The following is a 21,078-nucleotide window of genomic DNA, read 5'->3' on the forward strand; positions in this document are numbered from 1 at the left end:
TGCTTTTTAAAGCAGGAGCTGTATTGGTCTGTTTTATTCTTAAAAATCCCTCTCTGAGCTTCATTGAGAGTGAACCTAACTACCCCAGTGGAACTTCATTATAAGCAGAGCTGCATAGTGCTGCGAATTCTAATAAGAGGTAGCCATGGTGAAAATTGTAGCGGGGTGACCTTTATTCCAAATTAGTTAGCCCAGAATACTTGTCTCTCTGTCTCTGCCTCTCATCAGTTCTGACTTTGTTCGCCATAGTATACCTCCAAAGGAATATTTCCCTTGCAAAGGAAATCGGTTGCCCACCTCAGGCCTACTGTAGTCTATTGCTGTATGGAATAAAGCAGGGCAAGCTACCATTTTCGCTGAAATATGATTTGAGAATGTTGCATAATTTAGCAAATTCACTAGATTTCATTCTGAAAGATTCAAACTGGTGAAAATAACATATATATTTAAAACTTGATTGACAGGGCTGGTACTATAGTTCCCAATTAAAGCCCATCAAATGTATTATTAGTGATCTAAAGCCCAGTGATCTATAGCACCAAAAACCTGCTTACCAGCAACTGCAGTTCACATAACAGATACAGGGACTGGCTCAGACCCTGTGGCAGATCCAGATGCCAGATGTGTTGCCCTCTCTACTCTGGCAACACTATTACAGGATCTAATAATGCCATCCACAAAACCAGGGGTTAGTTTACTTGTTTATTTTCCAATGTGATATATGCCATCATCTGCTAGCACTGCTCTTATTAGCATTCTGTGTAGAACAAATATAGACCATTCTCTATGTGAACAGAAATCTGCATTAAAAATGACAATATGGAGAAACGTGTGTGTGGGGGGGGTGCATTTCAACCTTCCAGGACGCTTTGTAACTGACTGTAAAGTGACCACACTGGAACAGAGGAAATTCAAAGGTAGAGTGCAGTGTAAAACCACTGAATTGCAATACATCAAGAGGTTCAGTGCTATCACTTATGGACTGAATGAGCACAATAATCTTATCATGACATGTTTTTTTAATTGGCTTATTGATGGCAGTATGTCTCTGTCTGTTGGTTTTTGTGAATAGCTACTGTTAAGAATCTAATTATCACCATCTGTGCATTTCTGCATTTCATTTCCTTCTGAGCTCGCTGATTACAACCCCCTCATGCGTTCCATTTAAACCTGAAACTCAGTGTAACACTCATGCATCTGATGGACTGTGCTACACAGAAGCTTATGCATAATGGTTGTGTAAGTCTTTGAAGTGCCATGAGACACTTTGTTGTTTTATAGTGAACATTTGAATTTAAAATGCATGTGTTCAAACTTAAGACTTCTTGCTTTACTAAGCTATGGCTGTGGTTAGAGAAATTATAGCTGCTGTGTGGGGTCTATATTTTTCTAAACTCTGTGGTTTCGTTGCAGTGCCTCCAACTAAATGCACGTGGCATTATGTCTTTGGACACACAGCCCTTATGTAACCTTGATGTTAGCAGTCTGTATTTTAAGTCCTGGAAATCCTTAATAAATTTTGTTGCACTAAAATTATGTGTTTGTAAAATTATGTGCTTCTCCTCTAGAAGAAATAGCTTTTAATTTATTGTGTATATCACATTTTCAGCTTTATTTCTGAAGATAAATGTTACATTGCTTTAATCAGATGTGTATCCCATTTACTTTTGAGACTGCTTCAGAATTGGCATCACGTGATCTTTGTGTTGCATCCTAGGGTTTATTTGGTAGTCAAAAACCAAATGGTAAAATGTAAGAATGAAGCCATTGTTTTTGCCCTTGAGGACAGTAAGGCAGATTTGCAAAAGGAAACAAAGGCTTTTTAATTTTGTGCTTCTGATTTGCACACTTTCCAACCTTTCTGAGGTTGAGGAGTGGAAATAAGAGTCAAGTTCCTTCTCTGAAAAAACAAAACCCCACAGTCTTCAAAATGACTACACTACAGCATTTTCCAGAATAGAGTAACACCTCTTAAATTCAGATGCCCTAGGTAGCCATCTTCATTTATTTTAGATTTGACCTACCCTGTGACTATGGAATATTTTGTTTTTTTGCATCACTGCTACAGAGAAACAGCCCCAGTCCAGGAGACTTCCATGTTTATGTCTCATTGAAATTAATAGGACAGATTAGTCATGACTAATTCAAATTCCATTTATTTCAGTAAGAATTGCGCCCAAATAACTTTTTCTGGAAAAAGATTCATGTCACTTGCCCCTGCCATTAACAGTACCTATTTTCATTTTGAGTGATTAGAACACCACAACCACCTTGGATTACTTGCTCAGTTCATCCTTTGCATGTCAGAATATTTCCTTTTAAAGAGACAGCGCTCACATCTATCAAAGCATGCATTAAAAATGAACCATGTCCTGTCTTTAGGACTAGATTAGATGTATTTTAGGATGCTCGTATTGTAAACCACCCTGTGATGCTCGGATGAATGGTGGTATAGATATTTAATAAATGGTGATGAAGATGATGATAATATTGGAATCTCCCACATTCTTCCAGATTTTATTGCAGATTCATTTATACAGCAGGGGGACAAGGCTAAAATGGGGGCAGGGAGGTACTATGAAGGAACATACTCCCCTTGCATGCATAGTTTCTACTTAAGGCAGCTATAGGGACACACAAATCAAGCCATTAGTCCACCTAGCTCAGTACATGACGGGCCATGACTCTCCAGAGTTTCTGATGGAAGAGCTGCCGGAAAGTGAAACTGGGACGTTCTGCTTGCAAAGCAAATGGTCTGTTACTGAGGCTTTCCCTGTAAAAAGCCAATTTGCTTTTTGTTGTTGCTTTTTGTATAATAACGAAAAACCCCAACACCCTATTTCATCACATTTTGCTGATTTTCTTAAACATGCAACGTTCATTAGAGCTGAATAATCCCAAAAGGTGAGCCTTTAATGTTTGTACCACTACATTATGTGAATAATCTGAATTATGCTCAGCATTAACAAACCAGAACAAACTGTGGTATGGCTCAATAAACACATTTGAGTGACAGAGGTACAATTATTTTTTTACTCCACATGTAGAAAGGTTAACAGTAACCCTTGACCTGTAAAGAAATAAGTAGAAGCAGCCATCAGTTTTTGTATCCAGCCTGCAAAGCGGAATGAAACCACTTCCTCAGTTTACAAATAAGTGTTTTATCAGAAGAATGCACATTACTTGTGTTTTGGGTAAATTGAAATTTCTTTCCCTAACAGGACCAGTGGTCAGGGATGATGGGAATTGTAGTCCCAAACATCTGGAGGGCTGGAGTTTGCCTGTGCCTGCTTTAGCAAGTTGTAGAACGCAAGAGAGAGACATACCAGTTCTCAATTTTTGCAGGCTTCCTGAAACTTGGAACAGTGCTGCAGTTTTAACACCAGCTTTTCACTAAGGAAATAAGGTTCCTCATGGCTGTGATGAAATCTTTTCAACAAATGTTTTTGGGGAGTGCAGACAGCGATGTCCCATTGGGATTGGCAGGTAGCCAACAGTATGTAGGGCCAATGACAAGCAGAGCCCACCAATTCTAGTCTTGCCTCCATTCTCATTTTTGCTGGGTTCTATAAGGGAAACGCTGAGACTAAGAAGGAAGTTGACAGCCAGGGCCATCCCTTGGACTGGCTGTAAGTAAGAAGGCAGGTAGGCTTGAGGAATCAAGACTCAGGTTGGTGGGGCAGTTCCCCATTTGCCCTAATGGCATAGGCACCGACTCCATGGGGCCTGAGGGGGCCCGAGCCCCCTCAAAAATTCGTTTGGGGGGGCTCTGCCCCCCCAATAATTTAAGGAAATTATTACCGTAAATTTCGCTCTATAACACGCAGATTTTTTCTCCTAAAAAGTAAGGGGAAATGTCTGTGCGTGTTATTGAGCGAATGTATGGTCCCTGGAGCTTACTCGCCGGAGCGCAGGGGCAAAAATAGGCAAAAATCAGGCAAAAATAAGGTCGGGCGGTCGGGCGGAGGGAAGGCGGAAGCTGCTGCTTTCCTGCATTCTGCCTCAGGGTCTTACTGCCCACCCGCTTCTGTTGCTGCGTTTGCTCAAACTCAACAAAGAGCAGGGAATCCCCTGCCCTCTTGGCAAGTAAGAGGGTTAAGGAAAGGATCGAGTCCTTCTTTCTAATTCTTTCCTAGTCACACTGCGTGCAGGCTCCAGCCTACCACCTCCTCCTCTCCGTGCTCTAGGGACTCGCAGGTGGGAGAGAGAGAGAGAGAGGGCTGGCTTGGGGGGGGGGGGACTTTTGCCTTCCTTTCCTCCCCCCCACCCCGTTAAACTCCTCCCCTGCATTCTTAGCCAGCTGCTTCTCCGCACACCCCTCTTGTGCTTCTTGTCACTTCTGTGTTTTTCCTTCCCTCCCCATTTAAAACGTGGTGACAAAGCACGGATCCACATGGATCCTCAGGATTTTTGCATTGGGTCACTCCAAATTCACCATCAGATCACATTACATGTCCATGGCTACAGTCTGTACCAAAAAAATCACGCACCCACTGTTGCCTGGGGCTGCAATGGTGCAAAAACGTGGTTACAAAGCATGGATCCACAGGATCTTTGCACTGGGTCACCCCAAATTCACCATCAGATAACATAGCATGTCCATGGCTACAGCCTGCACCAAAAAAATCACGCACCCACTGTGGCCTGGGGCCACAATGGTGCAAAAACGTGGTTACAAAGCACGGATCCACATGGATCCTCAGGATTTTTGCATTGGGTCACCCCAAATTCACCATCAGATCACATAGCATGTCCATGGCTACATCTTGCACCAAAAAAATCACGCACCCACTGTTGCCTAGGGTCACAGTGGTGCAAAAACGTGGTTACAAAGCACGGATCACATGGATCCTCAGGATTTTTGCATTGGGCTACTCCAAACTCACTGTCAGATATTAAAAATCTTTATAAAATAGAGAATTAAATACATACAGAATGTTAAATTTTCAGTTTCGAAATATTAGTACTAGTTTAGTACTGTATTTCTATATTACTATAGTACTGTATTAGTTATTTTCAAATACTTAAATATTTTTAGGGTGTAAGACCCAATTAAAGCCCATTATTTACATACAGTATTACAGTATTTACATACAGTATTAGGCATACTGTATTAACTTTATTAACTGTATTAAAGCATTAACTTTGAGATATTATTTTTATTTAATGAACCCTCAGCCTTATTCAAAGTAAGCTTAAATTAGCTATTTCACTTATTAATCAAAGTGCTATTACTGTGCGACAGCAATATTTTATGTTTTATTCTTTTAATGATAGTTTAGGATTTATTTAAATATCATTTCAGTCTTTTCAGAGCTATATATTCACTGCTCTGTAATAATCTATAAGCATAATTGTTACTGTAAATTAAATTAGCTTTTTACGAAAATACCGTGCGTGTTTATGTTTTGTTTCTTTTTTCAAAGCCAAAAAGTGTTTCAGGCTTGTCGAGTTTCCCGGAGTGTGGAGTTATAGAGAGTCGAGTTTTCGGGGTTCTAATGTTGATCATATGACTCTAAAATACTTTTAAAAAACTTTAAAACTCACTAATTTTCATCTAAAATTTAGAAAACTTCCTGGGGCAGGACCCCGGTATGGGCCCCCCCAATATTTTTTATAAGTCGGCGCCCCTGCCTAATGGACTGGCCTCCCCAGGGTATAAAATTGGTGGTGAGTGAGAAGGGGGTCACTGACCTTTGTGCCTCATTACCATGAATTATTGGAGCAGTGCCGGTGCAAAAATATGCCAGTGAAATGCCATAGTGTGGTCAGAATAAGGGATTCTGGAAAGCAAGTGGGTGAGGGGAAAGGTTAAGTGGCTTCTTTGAGAAGAAGGGCAGGAAAGAAATCTAATCAATTTATCCTTTCAGCAGGATGCCTCTTCAGCTATTCCTGTGCAATCCTCCGCTTTCTCTCCATTTGTTAAACTGAGGAATACTGCAAATTAACTTGTGCTCTTTTTGCTTTCTTTTCCGCAGTTTATTAGGGAACAATTTCTTCATGCTGACATTGCAGTTTATAAACTACTTGCCAATTTATAAACTAGTGTCTAAGTAAGCAAGCAGTCATTCATTCTCTGCATGAGAGCATATGTTCAGTTGACAGTTATGTTTTTCTTTTCAGTGGATTTGATGGAAATAAAGGAAATCCGACCAGGAAAAAACTCAAAGGATTTTGAGCGGGGGAAAGCAGCACGGCAAAAAGATGACGTTTGTTTTACTATTTTCTATGGTACTCAGTTTGTTCTCAACACCTTAAGCTTAGCAGGTAAATGTGTTTTCTTTGGATTTCTCTTTTTATGATCAGGAATGAAAACACCACCTCTTCCATGTTGTCTTTAGTTTATCCTCTTAATCCATATTCTCAAATGTAACCGAGTTTTAAAAGTTCTTTTCTATTCCATTCACCTCTCCTTCTACTCTGTTTTCTCTTCTCTGTGTGTACTTCTCCATGTCTTATAAGATGAAGTAGCCTTGCAAATAAGTACCAAAAATGCTGCATACACTTAGTTAGGTTGTGTTTATGAATTAATACATGCCACTGCTTGGCCCTTAGTTCTGACAAGTTTCTTCCTTGGAAAGCAGCCTGGCTCACTTCAAGGCTTGATTAAAAGCTGAGTGGTTAAAACTAAGAAAATGGAAGTACTCTTACTGAATGTGGTAGGCAGCTGTTGAGCATCTTCATTTCAAGGTTAAGTGTTTTCTTTTACTGGTACAAACTTGTTTTGTCTAATGCCAGCATAGCATCAACAAATAAATAATGTCATGGGCATTTCCCCCCCGAATTTTTACTGTTTTGATTAGCACAAGTCAAACACAGTGTATTACTAAGGAGTTTTAAATGACCAGGGTAGGTTGTTGAGGAAGGGGTTAAATAGATAACTCAGATTATCCAGAGCTTTAAAAAACATACTTAATTTCTTATTCTGATTTAACCTTATATTTAATCTATCTGAGACTCTGTGGACACATCCTATATAACAACACTAATGTCTGTGCACAGTATTTGGGTGACTCGGAAGGGAGCATGTCATCCTAGAATATTGCAGACTATCAAGAAGTCTGAGAATGTACACACCATGCTCTGATGTTTAGAAGTTATGTTCATTTCAAGGGATATGTGGAATATTCAGGAAGCAGAAAGCACATATGCATTAACTCTGTGCTACAGAATGAAAATCATTTGCATATATCCATAATTATTCCTTCTGAAGCTTTAAAAATCCTAACTTTTAGTGCCATTCTTTTTTAAAGGGATGCCTTTTTGGTGAGATTTTACTATTTCTTGCTAGCTTTCAGGTGCATGCAGACAGTTTCTTTCAGCATTATGGGTTGGCGTTATAAAGCAGTGCAGTTGAAAAAGTTCAACCTGCCTTCTTCCTGATTGAGTGTTCCTTCACATACCATTTAATTTTGCAGCTGACTCAAAGGATGATGCTGACAAATGGCTGTGTGGCTTGAATATCTTGCATCAAGAAGCAGTGAATGCTTCCACTCCAGCAATTACAGAGAGGTATGTGGAAGGAACCATTTCCCATTTTTCTTATGACAGGAATTTAAGAGTTTAGGAATTCAATTAATTCCACAGGGTAAGAAAAGCAGTAACAACTTCTTAATGTGCTACGCCATGTGTGCTGTACCGTATTTTTCGCTCCATTGGACGCACCGGACCATAGGAGGGGGAGAAAATTTTTTTTTTCCTGTTCTCCCCCTCTAAAACAAGGTCCGTTCAAGGTACATTCACCAGAGCTTGTGGGGCTGGCGGTGAGGGGAAGCGCTGCTTTCCCCCACCGCCAGCCTCAAAGATCCCTGAAGCCTTTGGAGCGCAGCGCCCCGCTGCCCTGCAGAGGCTTTGCATGCAGCCATCCCCAAGCCAGAGCAGCGAGACGGAGCCCTCGGTCTCGCTGTTCTGGCTTGGAAACAGCCTTGCTAGTTTCTGCAGGACAGCGGGGTGAAGGCACCCCGCTGCCCTGGAGAGGCTGTGTGCGCAGCCGTCCCCAAGCTAGAGCAGTGAGACGGAGCCCTCAAAATGCTCTGGGTGCAAGTCCACTAGTTACAATTCCTGCTATCCCATGTCAATTTGTCCAAAAGGCTAATTCATGGAATCATAGAGTTGGGGCTGGCTGCACAGTGACAAACCTGTGCGTTCTTCTGATCTACAGTCTGTCACATCTCCCTGATTAACGTACTTGCATAGTGTAAGTATATGCAAAGATGTATATATTTGTGACATTCATATTTTTTGGTGTACGTTTTAGCACTGAAAACCTTCTGGCGTACACCTAGAAATAAAATAATTAAAGTGGCCCTTTGGGCCTCAGCTCTCATTTTTCTTGAAGTAGTAAATATAGTTTTGGAGGGTGATTTGGATTGGGCCCTTGGTGCTGCAGGTATGGGAGTTAATCCCTTTTCCCTGTCTCTTTTTCTGTTTCAAACTGTCTCTCTCTGAATATGCTCTCTGGGGGGGGTGACACAGAGAGAAAACATGGGGGGTGGGGTGGAATTTTGACCTCCAATGCAGCCCTGATCTAAATCCTGATGTAAATCCCTGTCATTCACCTGGTTCACACATCATGTCAAGCATACTGAAAATAAACTATGGTTTAACATGAATGAGTAATGTGCTTCTCCATGCCAGGAAACAAGGTATGGTCTTTGGGTTTATTTCCCTCCAGGCAAGTCATAAATGGTAAGGTAAGAACATACTTCGGCTTGTGCTCATAATGATGGCTTGTTTCCTGGCAGCAGTGGAGGAGCAAAGCGCCTGTTCTGGCAGCACACTGCTTATTCACACAAACCATTGTTTATTTTAACTATGTTTAAATGTTACATGTGAACCAGGTCATTGGCATCATGTGTAATATTTGCAGTATTGTTTCTTACATGGCATGAGCTGGCTTTCCTTGTTAGCACCTCTTTTGTACAAAGAGGAGAAGAGCAGAAAGAGGGCTGGAAGACCCATGTAAATAGAAAGAAGTAATTTAAATTGCTGCTGTTATTTGTTTGTTTTTCTCCAACTCCTGCAAATGAAAAACTGATAACAGAATGAAGAGGCAATTCTGCTTCCTTTTATCTGCACTGAAGCCAAAATTGCTGAATGAGTTTGTTTAGTTCTTCATAAAACTTACCAGTGCTGTGTCTTATGTGTTCCTTATAGCTGGCTCAGAAAACTGATTTACTCTGTGGATCAGTCCAGAAGAAACAGGTAAAACTGCTGTCTTCAGTGTCTGCATTGTTTGTGCTTGGGTCTGTGTTTGTTTGCGACTTTTTAATTGGGATATCAGTACAGTGCTACCTCGGGTTACATACGCTTCAGGTTACATACATTCAGGTTACAGACTCTGCTAAGCCAGAAATATTACCTTGGGTTAAGAACTTTGCTTCAGGATGAGACAGAAATTGTGCAGCGGCAGCGCAGCGGCAGCAGGAGGCCCCATTAGCTAAAGTGGTGCTTCAGGTTAAGAACAGACCTCCAAAACGAATTAAGTTCTTAACCCAAGGTACTACTGTACAGTAATATATATATATGTAGGCATGCATATTGAACTCTTACAGAAATCAGGCCTGAATAGGGGTGTGGTTGCTCTTGAGCAAATCCATAGTTGATTATTGCATCCTGTTTTTGCAGCCTGCACCAAAGATGGGTGGTGGTGTGATCTGAAAGTCTCCCATCATATGAGGAGTAGTTTTCCTGATTGTGTATAGTCTTCTTTAGATGTTCCTTTTGAATGTATGAAAGGCAAGCAGCAACACTTGTAGTGAGGACCCCCCATTCTGAAAACCCTACACCAGGCATAGGCAAACTCGGCCCTCCAGATGTTTTGGGACTACAACTCCCATCATCCCTAGCTAACAGGACCAGTGGTCAGGGATGATGGGAATTGGAGTCTCAAAAAGTGGAGGGCCGAGTTTGCCTATGCCTGCCCTACGTGCTAGTAAGGCAGCCCCTGCAGATGACCTCCTATAATGCATTGGCAGGGAAAGGTGCCTGGTTGTCATCAAGGGAGTTTCACTTGCCCATTCACCCATTCAGAGTGAACATCTGAAGAGGGTTTACATTGTTAAAGCCTAAGGGCATATATGTACCACAGACTTTAAATTGGTTTAGTAGTAATTTCATATTCCAAGGAAACTAGTGGTGGTGGACTAGGAATTTCCAGCAAGATTCTTGGCACCTCCACACACTGCAATTTTCCGATTGTGGTGTAGGAGTCATGATGATGATAATTAAACTGATATAAAACCAATGTATGTTTATAATGAAGGCAAAACTTGCTGTTATTGTGGCCTGCAATGTTTATCCCTTTGACCAGGTGGCAAGTTGGTGGAAGACTTGCAAAGGGGCTCATGCAAATTTGGAACAGACATAGAAGGATGGGAAGGGACTGAAAATGCACATGAGAAGTTTGGTTTGGACATCTTAAGTAAGACAGACTGGGGGATGTTGCCATAAATTAGTGTTCAGTGATGTTTGGGAAGAGAAGCTGAAATATTGGACCAGCAGTGGAATCATGATCTACCAAATAGCTGACACAGTTTGTCAATGCTTGATCAACAAAGGGTACTGCAGCACTTTTACAGATGGATAGGTTACTTTATGCCATAATTAGGGCTCATCTAGACGTCCCTTTGTGCTGCACTTTCTAGGCATAGGTCTGCACTTTGAAGCTCCATGTTCTAGCGGGCTTTTTTTGGTCCTGGTGCTTTCCCTGGGAAAACCCATGTTTTACCATTGAATCAGAGCAAATGGCCCATGGAAGTGCCAGGACCAAAACCAAACCAAAAAACCACTACCACTTGGACATAGAGCTTTAAAATACGGACCTATGCCTAGAAATGTGGCAGAAAATGAAGTCTGGATGAGCCATCAGTCTCGTTAGTCCTTAAGATGCAGTAAGACTTGTAGGCAATTTTGCTGCAAGAGATTAATACAACTACCCCTCTGAAGTTGTAAATGATTGATCAATGCATCTCAGTTCATGTAGCTTCTGTTAGTAGTATGTGGCAGCAGCAGAGTCAGGTTATTCAGCAAGAGAATTTTTATGACTAAGGTTGAATTTTTCTCTCGGAAGAAGGGCAAAGTGCCAACTGCAGCCTGTTTATTTGATGGCAGCTGTGCTGGCACCTGTGTTTAGATATAAAACACCACAATAAGGAAGGGTAGTGATGCATGGGAGATCCTTGGAGCAGCAGAGCCTTTGCAGGTGCCATAAATGTGCCCTATCTGACCTTAAATCCTTTTTTGCTGTGTTTTGTTCACAACATGGAACAGCAACACAGCTGATGTTATCCCAAGATTAAGGAAGAGAGAACTGGTAGCATTGCTTTTTGGGCTCCAAATTTAGCAGGGAAAAACATGAACTTGGTTTGAACCCTCAGAATCCTGATAGTTGATTATGCTTAGCAAGTGTAAAATCCCAAGTTCAGACCTTGGCGTGTCCATTTAAATGATCTCTTAGTAGTGGGTCTGAGAAAGATTTTTGCCCAAGACTTGGGGGAGCTGCTGTCAGTCAGTATTGGGCTAATTGGACCAGTTTTCAAATTCAGTATTGTGACGGTCAGGAGATCTTTTGTGGAACAAATCTTATGCAAGCTACATTAAGTGTTGGGAAAGTGGAAATATGCATATGTAGTATCTATTTCCCCCCAAATTATTTTTAACATTTCACTCTCTTGCCCTTTGAGTTGCTAGGAGACTGAATATGGAAAAGCAGAGGTAACTGAGAGGGCAACGTGAGGGCTTACTTAGAATTCAAAGGCCACTTCCTTTTCAACATTAAAATTGTATTCAGACTAAGGTGAATGCAGTGTCAAAGTCCACCTACCTTAAATTTAAATTCAGCAAGTGTATAATGGAATTACATTGACAGGAAATATCTCAGACACAAAGTCAGAGAGTAGTACAGGCACCAACACTGAGCTCTCTGATTGCTGAAATCTGGTTTCTAAGACACATCTTACACATTTTGATGATGATGATAGTTTTTTATACCCTGCCCATCCAACTGGGTTTCCCCAGCCACTCTGGGTGGCTTACAGCATATCTAAAAACATAAAAAACAGCAGGCTTTTTTTTTATAAAAAAAGCAACCCCCAATACCTTCAAATGTCTTCTAAAAATGTAATTCATTATCTCCTTGACATCTGAAGGTAGGGCGTTCCACAGGGAGGGTGCCACTACCAATTGCTTTTCTCTGCAATCATGAGATCTAGCCACAAATTCCTATAATTAAATATTAAAGAAGTTTCAAACACCCCTAGTTCTTGAATCCCTAGATCAGGGACTTGCTGGGAAAGGCAAGAAGCCAAAGTTGTCTGGTTCTGTGTTTTGAGAGTATTTTAAGACCACCTTTTTAGAGTTGCATAGTCATTGTACTGTTTCTCTGACACTGGCATCATTCAAATGTCACAAATAAACCATAGTTAATGGTTTGCTGTGAATGCATTGATCTTGCCCCATTTGCTCCTCCCTGGTACTGTGCAGGAGCAACAAGCACAATCTCTAGCTGAATGTTGCAACTGAATTAGTGATGGTGGTCTAAACAAGCCATGACCAGAACAAACCTTGGCTACAGATTGTGATTTGTTTGGCACTAAACAGACCATGGTCTCCAGTTCTGGCATAGTGCTAAGCCAGGGGTTGTAGTTTGTTTCTCCTGCACACTACTGCGGCGGTTAAAATCTAGGAAGATCAGCCTCATTTTGATAAACCATTGAAGGTGGTGTGTAGACTGTGCTAATAGCAATTTAGTTTTAGTCAAGTCTACAGAGTGCTCTGCTTCCATTTTTTGGTAAATGGGGTTTTCAAAGGGTAGTTGGTACAAGTTATATATGCAGAATACTTCCAGGGTGGAAGTTTTTTGGCAGGATTAAGTCTGAAATCAAAGCAGCATGCCATTAAAATGTTATGGTATATCAAGAGGAGGACTAGTATCAGAGAGAGAGAGAGAGAGAGAGAGAGAGAGAGAGAGAGAGAGATTTGTAAATGAGTAACACGAGTCTTTCCTGCTTACTACGGACTGCTTTGTTAGAATTTCTGTTCCAACATCTAGCTGTGTGACATCAAGGCTAGTTTCATCAGTAAAGTAAAGCCTATGTTGCTTAGGGTGGCAAAAGCATAGCAGTTTAAGCATGAACTTCGGACTTGAGGCAGCTCCCTTTACTATGTCATACACATACCTGCTTTGAAAAAGTTATGTTAATCTAAGCTTCAAGCTAATGAATTAATTGCTGCAGAGGTGACATTTTAAAGGTTTTTCTGTTGACTGTTTTTTCAACCCAAAGCACCCAAGTTGACTTCCCATAGGGTGGAACCCACTGGTCTGAACAAATTCATAACGCTCTGCAACAACATTTTAATTTTTAATAAAGGTTAGAAAAGTTGCACACTTTTTTCACACTTGTTTGACCTTGAGGCTGATGCATTATACCAAATCTGAGAATTGGTTCATCTTGCTTAGTAGTTTCTACTCTGGCAGCAGAATATCAAGGGCTGTCTCTGATTCTATCAGCTGGAGATGCAAAGGGTTGAACCATAGACCTTTTTCTGCCATATATTCCGGGCCAGTCATTTAAGTTGCATGTTGGTGAAATACAAGGTTTGGTGCTATGCAGTTTGGCTACAAGAACATTGCTGTTCATCTCTCTCCTTGTTCTCTGACTTTCAGCATCAGCCTTAGAGAGCTGAAGACTGTTCTCCCATCAGTAAACTTCAAAGTGAGCAGTGTGAAGTTCCTGAAAGATAAGTTTGCAGTAAGTATATGCTGACCCTATATTTGTGCTCAGGTGTGTATAGCATATATATATATATAAATATATATACTGCATCATCCATATTATTTTATAGTTGATGTAGCTCCAAAGTAATTGTTATTACATTTGTGGCAACATCAAAAGGTAAAAACATTGCCCCATTGCTCTGATAATATTCTTCCCAACTCTAATGCTGGTTACAGATTACTCTTTTCCAAACTAGAATACAAGAGGGGGGATCTCTGAAAATTTCTGAGGGCTGTTTCCTCCTTGTGGCCCCTTTTTTTTGGAGAAGGGGAAATGAGGATGAACTTCCTTAGATTCCAGATGTGTAATCCTTTGGATTACTTCTGTGTCAATGCGGGCAGCCCTCCCATTGCTACTGAAAGGAAGTCTGTGGGAGAATTGGACTTCAAGGAAACATACAGCAGAATGCTTGTCTCCCGGGCCCAATTCCCTCTCCCTTGGTGATTGCTTCATTGCCCCAGTGGAAAACAGTGTCTGTGCACTGCCCCCCTGTTGCTCGGGATATTTGCTGGTGGTATGAGGGAAATGGGTATACTTGCAGTTTGGGGAGTAGTAGGACAGATGTATTTATCTACCAAGCTAGAGGCTCTGCTTCCAGTTCTTTCCATTGCTCTGCTTCCAGTTTTATCACCAGCAGAATTTCTATGCATACTCTGGCTTTGGGAAAAAAGAACTATATATTTCACATTTTCAGTCCCATTTGTTTATAATTTAAAATGTCTGTGTACCTTTTCCCTTCATTATATTATATTTCAGGAGAGGTTATAGTTAAAGGGTTAATTGTGTTTGCTATGTAGCGCTATCAGTACAGTGGTACCTCGGGTTACAGACACTTCAGGTTACAGACTCCGCTAACCCAGAAATGGTGCTTCAGGTTAAGAACTTTGCTTCAGGATGAGAACAGAAATCGTGGCGCGGCGGCAGTGGGAGGCCCCATTAGCTAAAGTGGTACCTCAGGTTAAGAACGGACCTCCAGAATGAATTAAGTTCTTAACCCGAGGTACCACTTGTATATATTAAGGATGGGGAACCTCTAGCTCTCCAGATATTGTTGGGCATCAACTTCCATCAGTCTCAGCCAGCAAAGTCAGGAATGATAGAACCTGTAGTCCGTTGACATCTGGCCTGGTGTAAATGGTGCTCTTAAAGATAAGCACCCTGACCCAGTGGTTCCTCCTTTATCTTTCCATATTCAGATTGTGGAACATTTACTAACATCAACGCCAATGATTTTCAGAGTGCAGCTTTTCTTTTTATTAGGCAGGGGAAAATGACAAAGTTTTATAGAAAAAGAGCTTGAAAAGACCAGAAAATCCAGTATGACCTGCTTTCTCTGTTTAAATTGTTATACATTGCGTACAATTATATTTCTCTTGGTTCCTAATCTACAAAATTAAAACAGTTGAATTCATTTATAACGTTTTGAGATTTGTGTTTTATATGGATACAGCCTTTGGAGAAAACTAAACTTGGTGTCATTGCTTGTTCCCCTTCCCCCTTACAGGAAATAAAAGCTGTTAAAGAAGAACTTAGCTTTGAGCAATTTCATCTGTTCTACAAGAAAATAATGTTTGAGCAACAGAAATTGGTAAAGCTCTTATCCCACATTACTTCCCCTTTAGTTATCATGCTGTGTTGTAACTTGAATACAAAACTTTCCTAGAATGCAGGCCTTCCCTGCCCCATCACATACAAGCATGTTGTGTTAGTTCCTTTCTTTCAGTTTTGAAGATTGAGAAGCGTAGTTGTCTCTTTAAGAGGAGAAATTCTGTACTATCTTGAGAGACTAGGGAAGGGTGAATGTGTTTTGCATAATTAGGAAGTACCTGGATGAAGAAACTTTTACTTGAATGAGCAAGTTTACATGCTTTGTTTGTTTGTCATTGTTTCCTTCCCCAGATTCTTGATGAGTTCAAGAAGGATTCCACTATGTTTCTTCTAGGGTGAGATGTCTTGTCATGCCGCTTTCTCCACATTTGTGCTATTGGATATGAAGCTTGTTGGGATGTGATGATAATGATAATAATAATAATAATTTTATTATTTATACCCCGCCCATCTGGCTGGGTTTCCTCAGCCACTCTGGGCGGCTAAAAACTTCCCGATTCAGGGCTGCCTTCAGATGCCTTCTAAAAGTTATGTAGTTCTTTATCTCCCTGACATCTGAAGGCAAGGTATTCCACAGGGAGGGCACCACTACCAAGAAGTGATTGTTTTTCATAATATATTAAGCAGCGAGCTACGATTATGAGTGGGTGGGTGGGTTTACTGTATCACTCATAAACTGTAACAATAATTTCATCACCAGTCTGCAAATGAAAAATAACTCCTGTGTGAAGCTTGACATTTTGTTTTCATTTGACAGTCTTTTGTAAATGACCTGAGGAGGTTTTTGTCAAGGATTAGTAAATGCCCATAAGAACAGTACACAGAAGCTGTTAGTAATATCTCACTAAAGGGAACCATGATTAGCATTAACTTTGGTACAGATGTTTGAGTACCACGCCATAATGAATACCAAAAAAAGGAAGGGAGGGGGAAATTCCAGATTACTCTCAATCTCTTACTCTTAGTTAACAGATTGAGAAATACTGTGCCTCTACCAAGCCAATGACTACAGTTGTATTTTGTAGATGAAGTAGTTTGTGTATAAATGAGATTTCCTAATCTAATCAAGATTATACTCATTAATCAGCGTACCACAGTACTCTGTGCCATTGTTGTGTGCTTCAGGAATAGCGTAACTACTCTTTTTCAATTTCTTAATTAGATAAACAATTCTTAGCTCATATTTGCATATGTTGCTACAGAGCCCAGTTTGTTAGTTTTCATGGAGACTGCTTTTTTGAGTCCTGCATCCTGTATGTTAAGATCATGTAGGTACAGTAGTTTCAGGTAGATATAGCTAGTATTCAGTGCTTTAACTGGTTTTTATAATGCTAGTATATCTAAATTAATATTGTTGAATAAAGACAGCAAACATAATTTCAAATCCTCAGTGACTGGGATTATTTATCAGTTTCATTTTCCTAATTATGTTTCCTCAAAGGATAGAATTCTCTTATTTGCTATGGCATGGTCTCATATTTTGGTTGTGTTGTTTTGCTGATGTTCTTTTTTATAATTGCTCTTTTCCTTTCTTTTCTGTTGCAGAAACACAGATCGCCCAGATGCTTCAGCAGTGCACTTGCACGACTTTCAGAGATTTTTGCTACATGAACAGCAGGTGAGATGATTCCAAAAATCGTAATCAGCAGGATGAAAAGAAAGTATGCATGAGTGTAATATAGTGATACAGCGTGGTTTGAGGGAAAGGCTGCAGGGCACCGGTAGAGCATCTGTTCTGCATACAGGCAGCCCGAGGTTTAATCCCTTCCATCTCCAGATAGGGCCGAGAATGTACTCTTTCTGAAACCCCTGAGAACTGCTGCCAGTCAATATGGACATTTTTACAGAGCTGGATAAATCAATGGTCTGACTCATTATAAAGCAGCTTCCTGTGTTCCTATGCTTAACGGGGCATTTCTATCTTCTTCATTCAGGGAGACCCTCTAGAATGGTGTAAGATGTGGCTTTGGAGGCCACAGACAGGAATGAGCAGAAATCAGGGTCACACATGAATGAAACTTGTGTCAGGGGCTCACTGGATCTCACCTGATCATGCCTCAAATTTGCACATAGAAGTAGCTATGAATTTACAGAATCAGATAATTTGTTGCTGTTGTGTATGGTATTATGTAGAAAATATAAGGTGGTGCTAATATCTGATAGCCTTCATCAAATATTTGAAGGCTAGATGATGGAGCAGATTTGTTTTCTGTTGCTCCAGAGGATGGAACCCAAACTAATGGGTTCACATGGCCCTGTGTTTGGATAACATGGAAGACGTTACTGCAGCCAATCACCTTGCTTAAATAAGCCATACAACATTGCTCCACAACTGGGAGGAGTTGAGCTTTCAGTGTGGCAGCATATATGCTCTGGAATGGGCTCTCTGACTATTAACATTAGGCAGACATCCTCGTGTTTTTTAAAAAATGCTTGCTAAAAGCTGTTTTGTTTTGGCAAGGCTATCCGGACATGTAATGTGTATTTTTGAATTGCGCTGATTTTATTTGCTTTAGGTAAAGGATGGGGAACCTGTGGCTCTCCAGATACTGTTGGCTCCAACTCCCATCCACCCCAGCCACCATGGGGAATGATCAGTGGTGGAATTTATAGTCCAGCAACTTCTGGTTCTGCACGGGATCCCCCTCCCTGTTTGAGGTTTCCCATCAGCTGCTATAAGAGCTTTCAGTCCCCTGCAACTGTAGACAAAACCTATCTAATGCCAGCTCATTTCTATTGTGGTGGTCTGTGCCTGAAAAGAAACACACACATTAATTGCTTGAATCAACGATGGAGATATATGGAGATATATTTAAAGTACACTTGTATACTCTTGAATTTTCAGGAATCTTGGGCACAGGATCTTAGTAAAGTAAGAGAACGGATGTCTAAATTTGTAGATGACACTATGAGAGAAACGGATGAACCCTTTCTGTATGTTGATGAGGTAAGTTATTTATTTTATTTTCAACATTTCTACATAAGCAAAAAAGGAGCCCTGTCTAATTCAGTATCCTATTTCCCCAAATGATTAACCAGATGCCTCTGGGAAGGCGATCAGTAGGGCATGTGCAGGCAAGCACCGTCTTGCAACCAGGAGGTAGTAGCCCTTAATAGACTTGGAGTTACAGGTAGGTAGCCATGTTGGTCTGCTGTAGTCAAAACAAAATAAAAAAAATTCTTCCAGTAGCACCTTAGAGACCAACTTAAGTTTGTTATTGGTATGAGCTTTTGTGTGCATGTATCTGAAGAAGTGTGTATGCACATGAAAGCTCATACCAATAACGAACCTAGTTGGTCTCTAAGGTGCTACTAGAAGAATTTTTTTTATTTTGTTTAGACTTAGAGTATGTATAATCCTATTTTCAAATTCACCTAAGAGCCCAATCGTACACACCCCCTCCCATGTTGATGCCTGGGAATTGGAATTAGGAGATGGCTTTATTGCAGCTATGCTGCTGGAGGGCTCTGCTGGTTGGGGTTCTCCCACCAGCAGTAGCTAGAGGACAGCTCCATAATGTGGTGTTTTGTAGCAGGGTCAGACCAGAGGCCACTTTAGTTCCACTGGATCCAAAGCATCGTGGAGGTGGTCTAACAGCAACAACAAAAAGGGTTGGAAGCCTCCATTTTCTACCCTGTCCTTCACAAGCCAGTAGGGCAATGGATGTGGTTCAGTGAGTTGGTTTCCAACATCACAGCTAGTGGCAGTGAATTCAATAGTTTAATTTGAACTCTTTAACTCTAATACTGTTTCCAGAGTCTCTTAACAATTAAAATAATCAAAACCATAACAAATTGGAAGTAATAACTTGATTAAAACAATAAAGCAACTGAACCCATACCAGTAAGATAAAACAATATCAAAACATCTAAAAAAACACCTGGCCAATGAGAAGTCTTCGCCCGGCATTGATAAGGCAACAAGAGGTGGCACCAGGCAAGTCTCTCTTAGGAACACAATTCCAAATACTGATCCATACAAGAGGCATGTCCTTTTTTACTGCTGATCACCCTCTCTCTCCTCTTCCTCAACAACAGCAAATCCCATAGCCAAGGCAGGAAAAGGTGCGGATGCCACGGCTGTGATCCATCTTAGGTTGCAGGTCCTAACCAACTAGTTGAAAACTAATTGTTTTGATTTATTTTCTGTTTCACATTGTGCTATGATTCTAGTTGGGGAGATTGGTCATTTGGTTTTGTCTTTTTTAAAAATTGAAACTCACTTATATTTCCCTTTCTCTTTGTTTGTCTTAGTTCCTTACTTACCTTTTTTCAAAAGAAAACAGCATATGGGATGACAAATACGACTCAATAGATCCTCAGGACATGAATAACCCTTTGTCCCACTACTGGATATCTTCTTCACATAATACGTAAGTTACTAAATATATATCTATCTATCTATTCATCAACCTTCATAAAATGGCGAATGTGCAGTTCCTTTTAACATAATCCTTTATGACCTAGGTACCTCACAGGAGACCAGCTTCGTAGTGAATCTTCTCCAGAAGCTTATATAAGATGTCTCCGAATGGGGTGCCGATGTATTGAATGTGAGTAACCTGTTTTCCATACTTCCCCCAGAATTCCAGATGTAGGAATTTGAACTGTACCTGTTATTAGGAGAAAGGGACAATTACAAGAGGATCTTGTGGAACCCCATTACATTCTAGCTTTGTACCTCTACATTTTAGTTTGGCGTCTCCTCATTTTTTCTTGTCACCTTAGTTAAAGTAATCAGGGGGCTTCAGTGTTCATATCAGCCATTGTGTCGCTTTTTTAGTTTAAGGTACCAGAGAAACTGCTGCAGTGATCCTCATGTTGGCCAATAAGAAACCACATAAAAGTTGGGGATCAAATAAAGAAAATGCCAAGGAAGCACAAAGGCAGCTGCAGAAGTTGGTCTGGAGCTTCCAGTCTCTGCATCTGCCTTTTGTTCTTTCAGTAAAGACAAACAAACAGTTTTCTCCCTTTTCAAATCAGAGTTCCACAGGCACTTTCTCTTGCAAAATATTTCTCCAGTTCATAGCAGCAGCAGTAGAGAAGCAGACATCATTTCCCTCTTAGGTACTTTGCATTCTTCTTCCTTGCTGTCTGAATTGCTGAGTTGTCTTTAAACTCTGTGGCCCTTAAGCTAAGGTTACCACATTTTTTTCAACTTCAGAGTATTTTGTATGGGGACTGATTTGTAAATCCGGGGACTGTCCCTGGGAAACGGGGATGTCTGGTAACCTTACCTTAAGCATGGCTAGCTTTTTCTCTGCCTATGGGATCAAGCACTCCAAAGCTCTGGAAACAGAATGTTGTCAGTTGAACATCACACTTTTATGTTTCCTTCATTGCCTACACTAGTGGATTGCTGGGATGGTCCTGATGGAAAGCCTATCATTTATCATGGATGGACAAGGACAACAAAGATAAAATTTGATGACGTTGTGCAAGCCATCAAGGAACATGCATTTGTCACATCCGAGTAGGTTTCCATTACTTTTTTAAATGAAAATATTTCCTAAGAATAAAATATTAAATTATGCCAGTTTAGGTGATATTTCTTTAAAATCCGCCATTATGATATTATGGCTGTTTGAGGTCATTTTAATATGAATAGAATAATAGAATTGTAGAGCTGGAAGAGAACCAAAGGGACATCTGGGTCCAAGCCCCTGGTACAGCTGTGTTATATTACTAGAAC

At 40.6% G+C, this 21,078-nt stretch overlaps 1 protein-coding gene across 2 annotated transcripts in view; it reads left to right on the top strand.

The window, feature by feature from the left end:
• PLCG2 (phospholipase C gamma 2) overlaps nt 1-21,078 on the top strand; it is a 67,604-nt gene that overhangs the window by 21,052 nt on the left and 25,474 nt on the right. For both annotated transcript variants that reach the window (XM_083749883.1, XM_083749882.1), the window contains exons 3-13: nt 6,124-6,267; nt 7,419-7,512; nt 9,157-9,204; nt 13,667-13,751; nt 15,283-15,366; nt 15,678-15,721; nt 16,932-17,004; nt 18,232-18,333; nt 19,641-19,759; nt 19,854-19,939; nt 20,739-20,859. In XM_083749883.1, coding sequence (XP_083606009.1) covers nt 6,124-6,267; nt 7,419-7,512; nt 9,157-9,204; nt 13,667-13,751; nt 15,283-15,366; nt 15,678-15,721; nt 16,932-17,004; nt 18,232-18,333; nt 19,641-19,759; nt 19,854-19,939; nt 20,739-20,859 — 1,000 coding nt within the window. The remainder of the gene's footprint in view (nt 1-6,123; nt 6,268-7,418; nt 7,513-9,156; nt 9,205-13,666; nt 13,752-15,282; nt 15,367-15,677; nt 15,722-16,931; nt 17,005-18,231; nt 18,334-19,640; nt 19,760-19,853; nt 19,940-20,738; nt 20,860-21,078) is intronic.

Source organism: Podarcis gaigeae (assembly GCF_964106915.1).
Source record: "Podarcis gaigeae genome assembly, chromosome: 8".
Taxonomy (NCBI): domain Eukaryota; kingdom Metazoa; phylum Chordata; class Lepidosauria; order Squamata; family Lacertidae; genus Podarcis; species Podarcis gaigeae.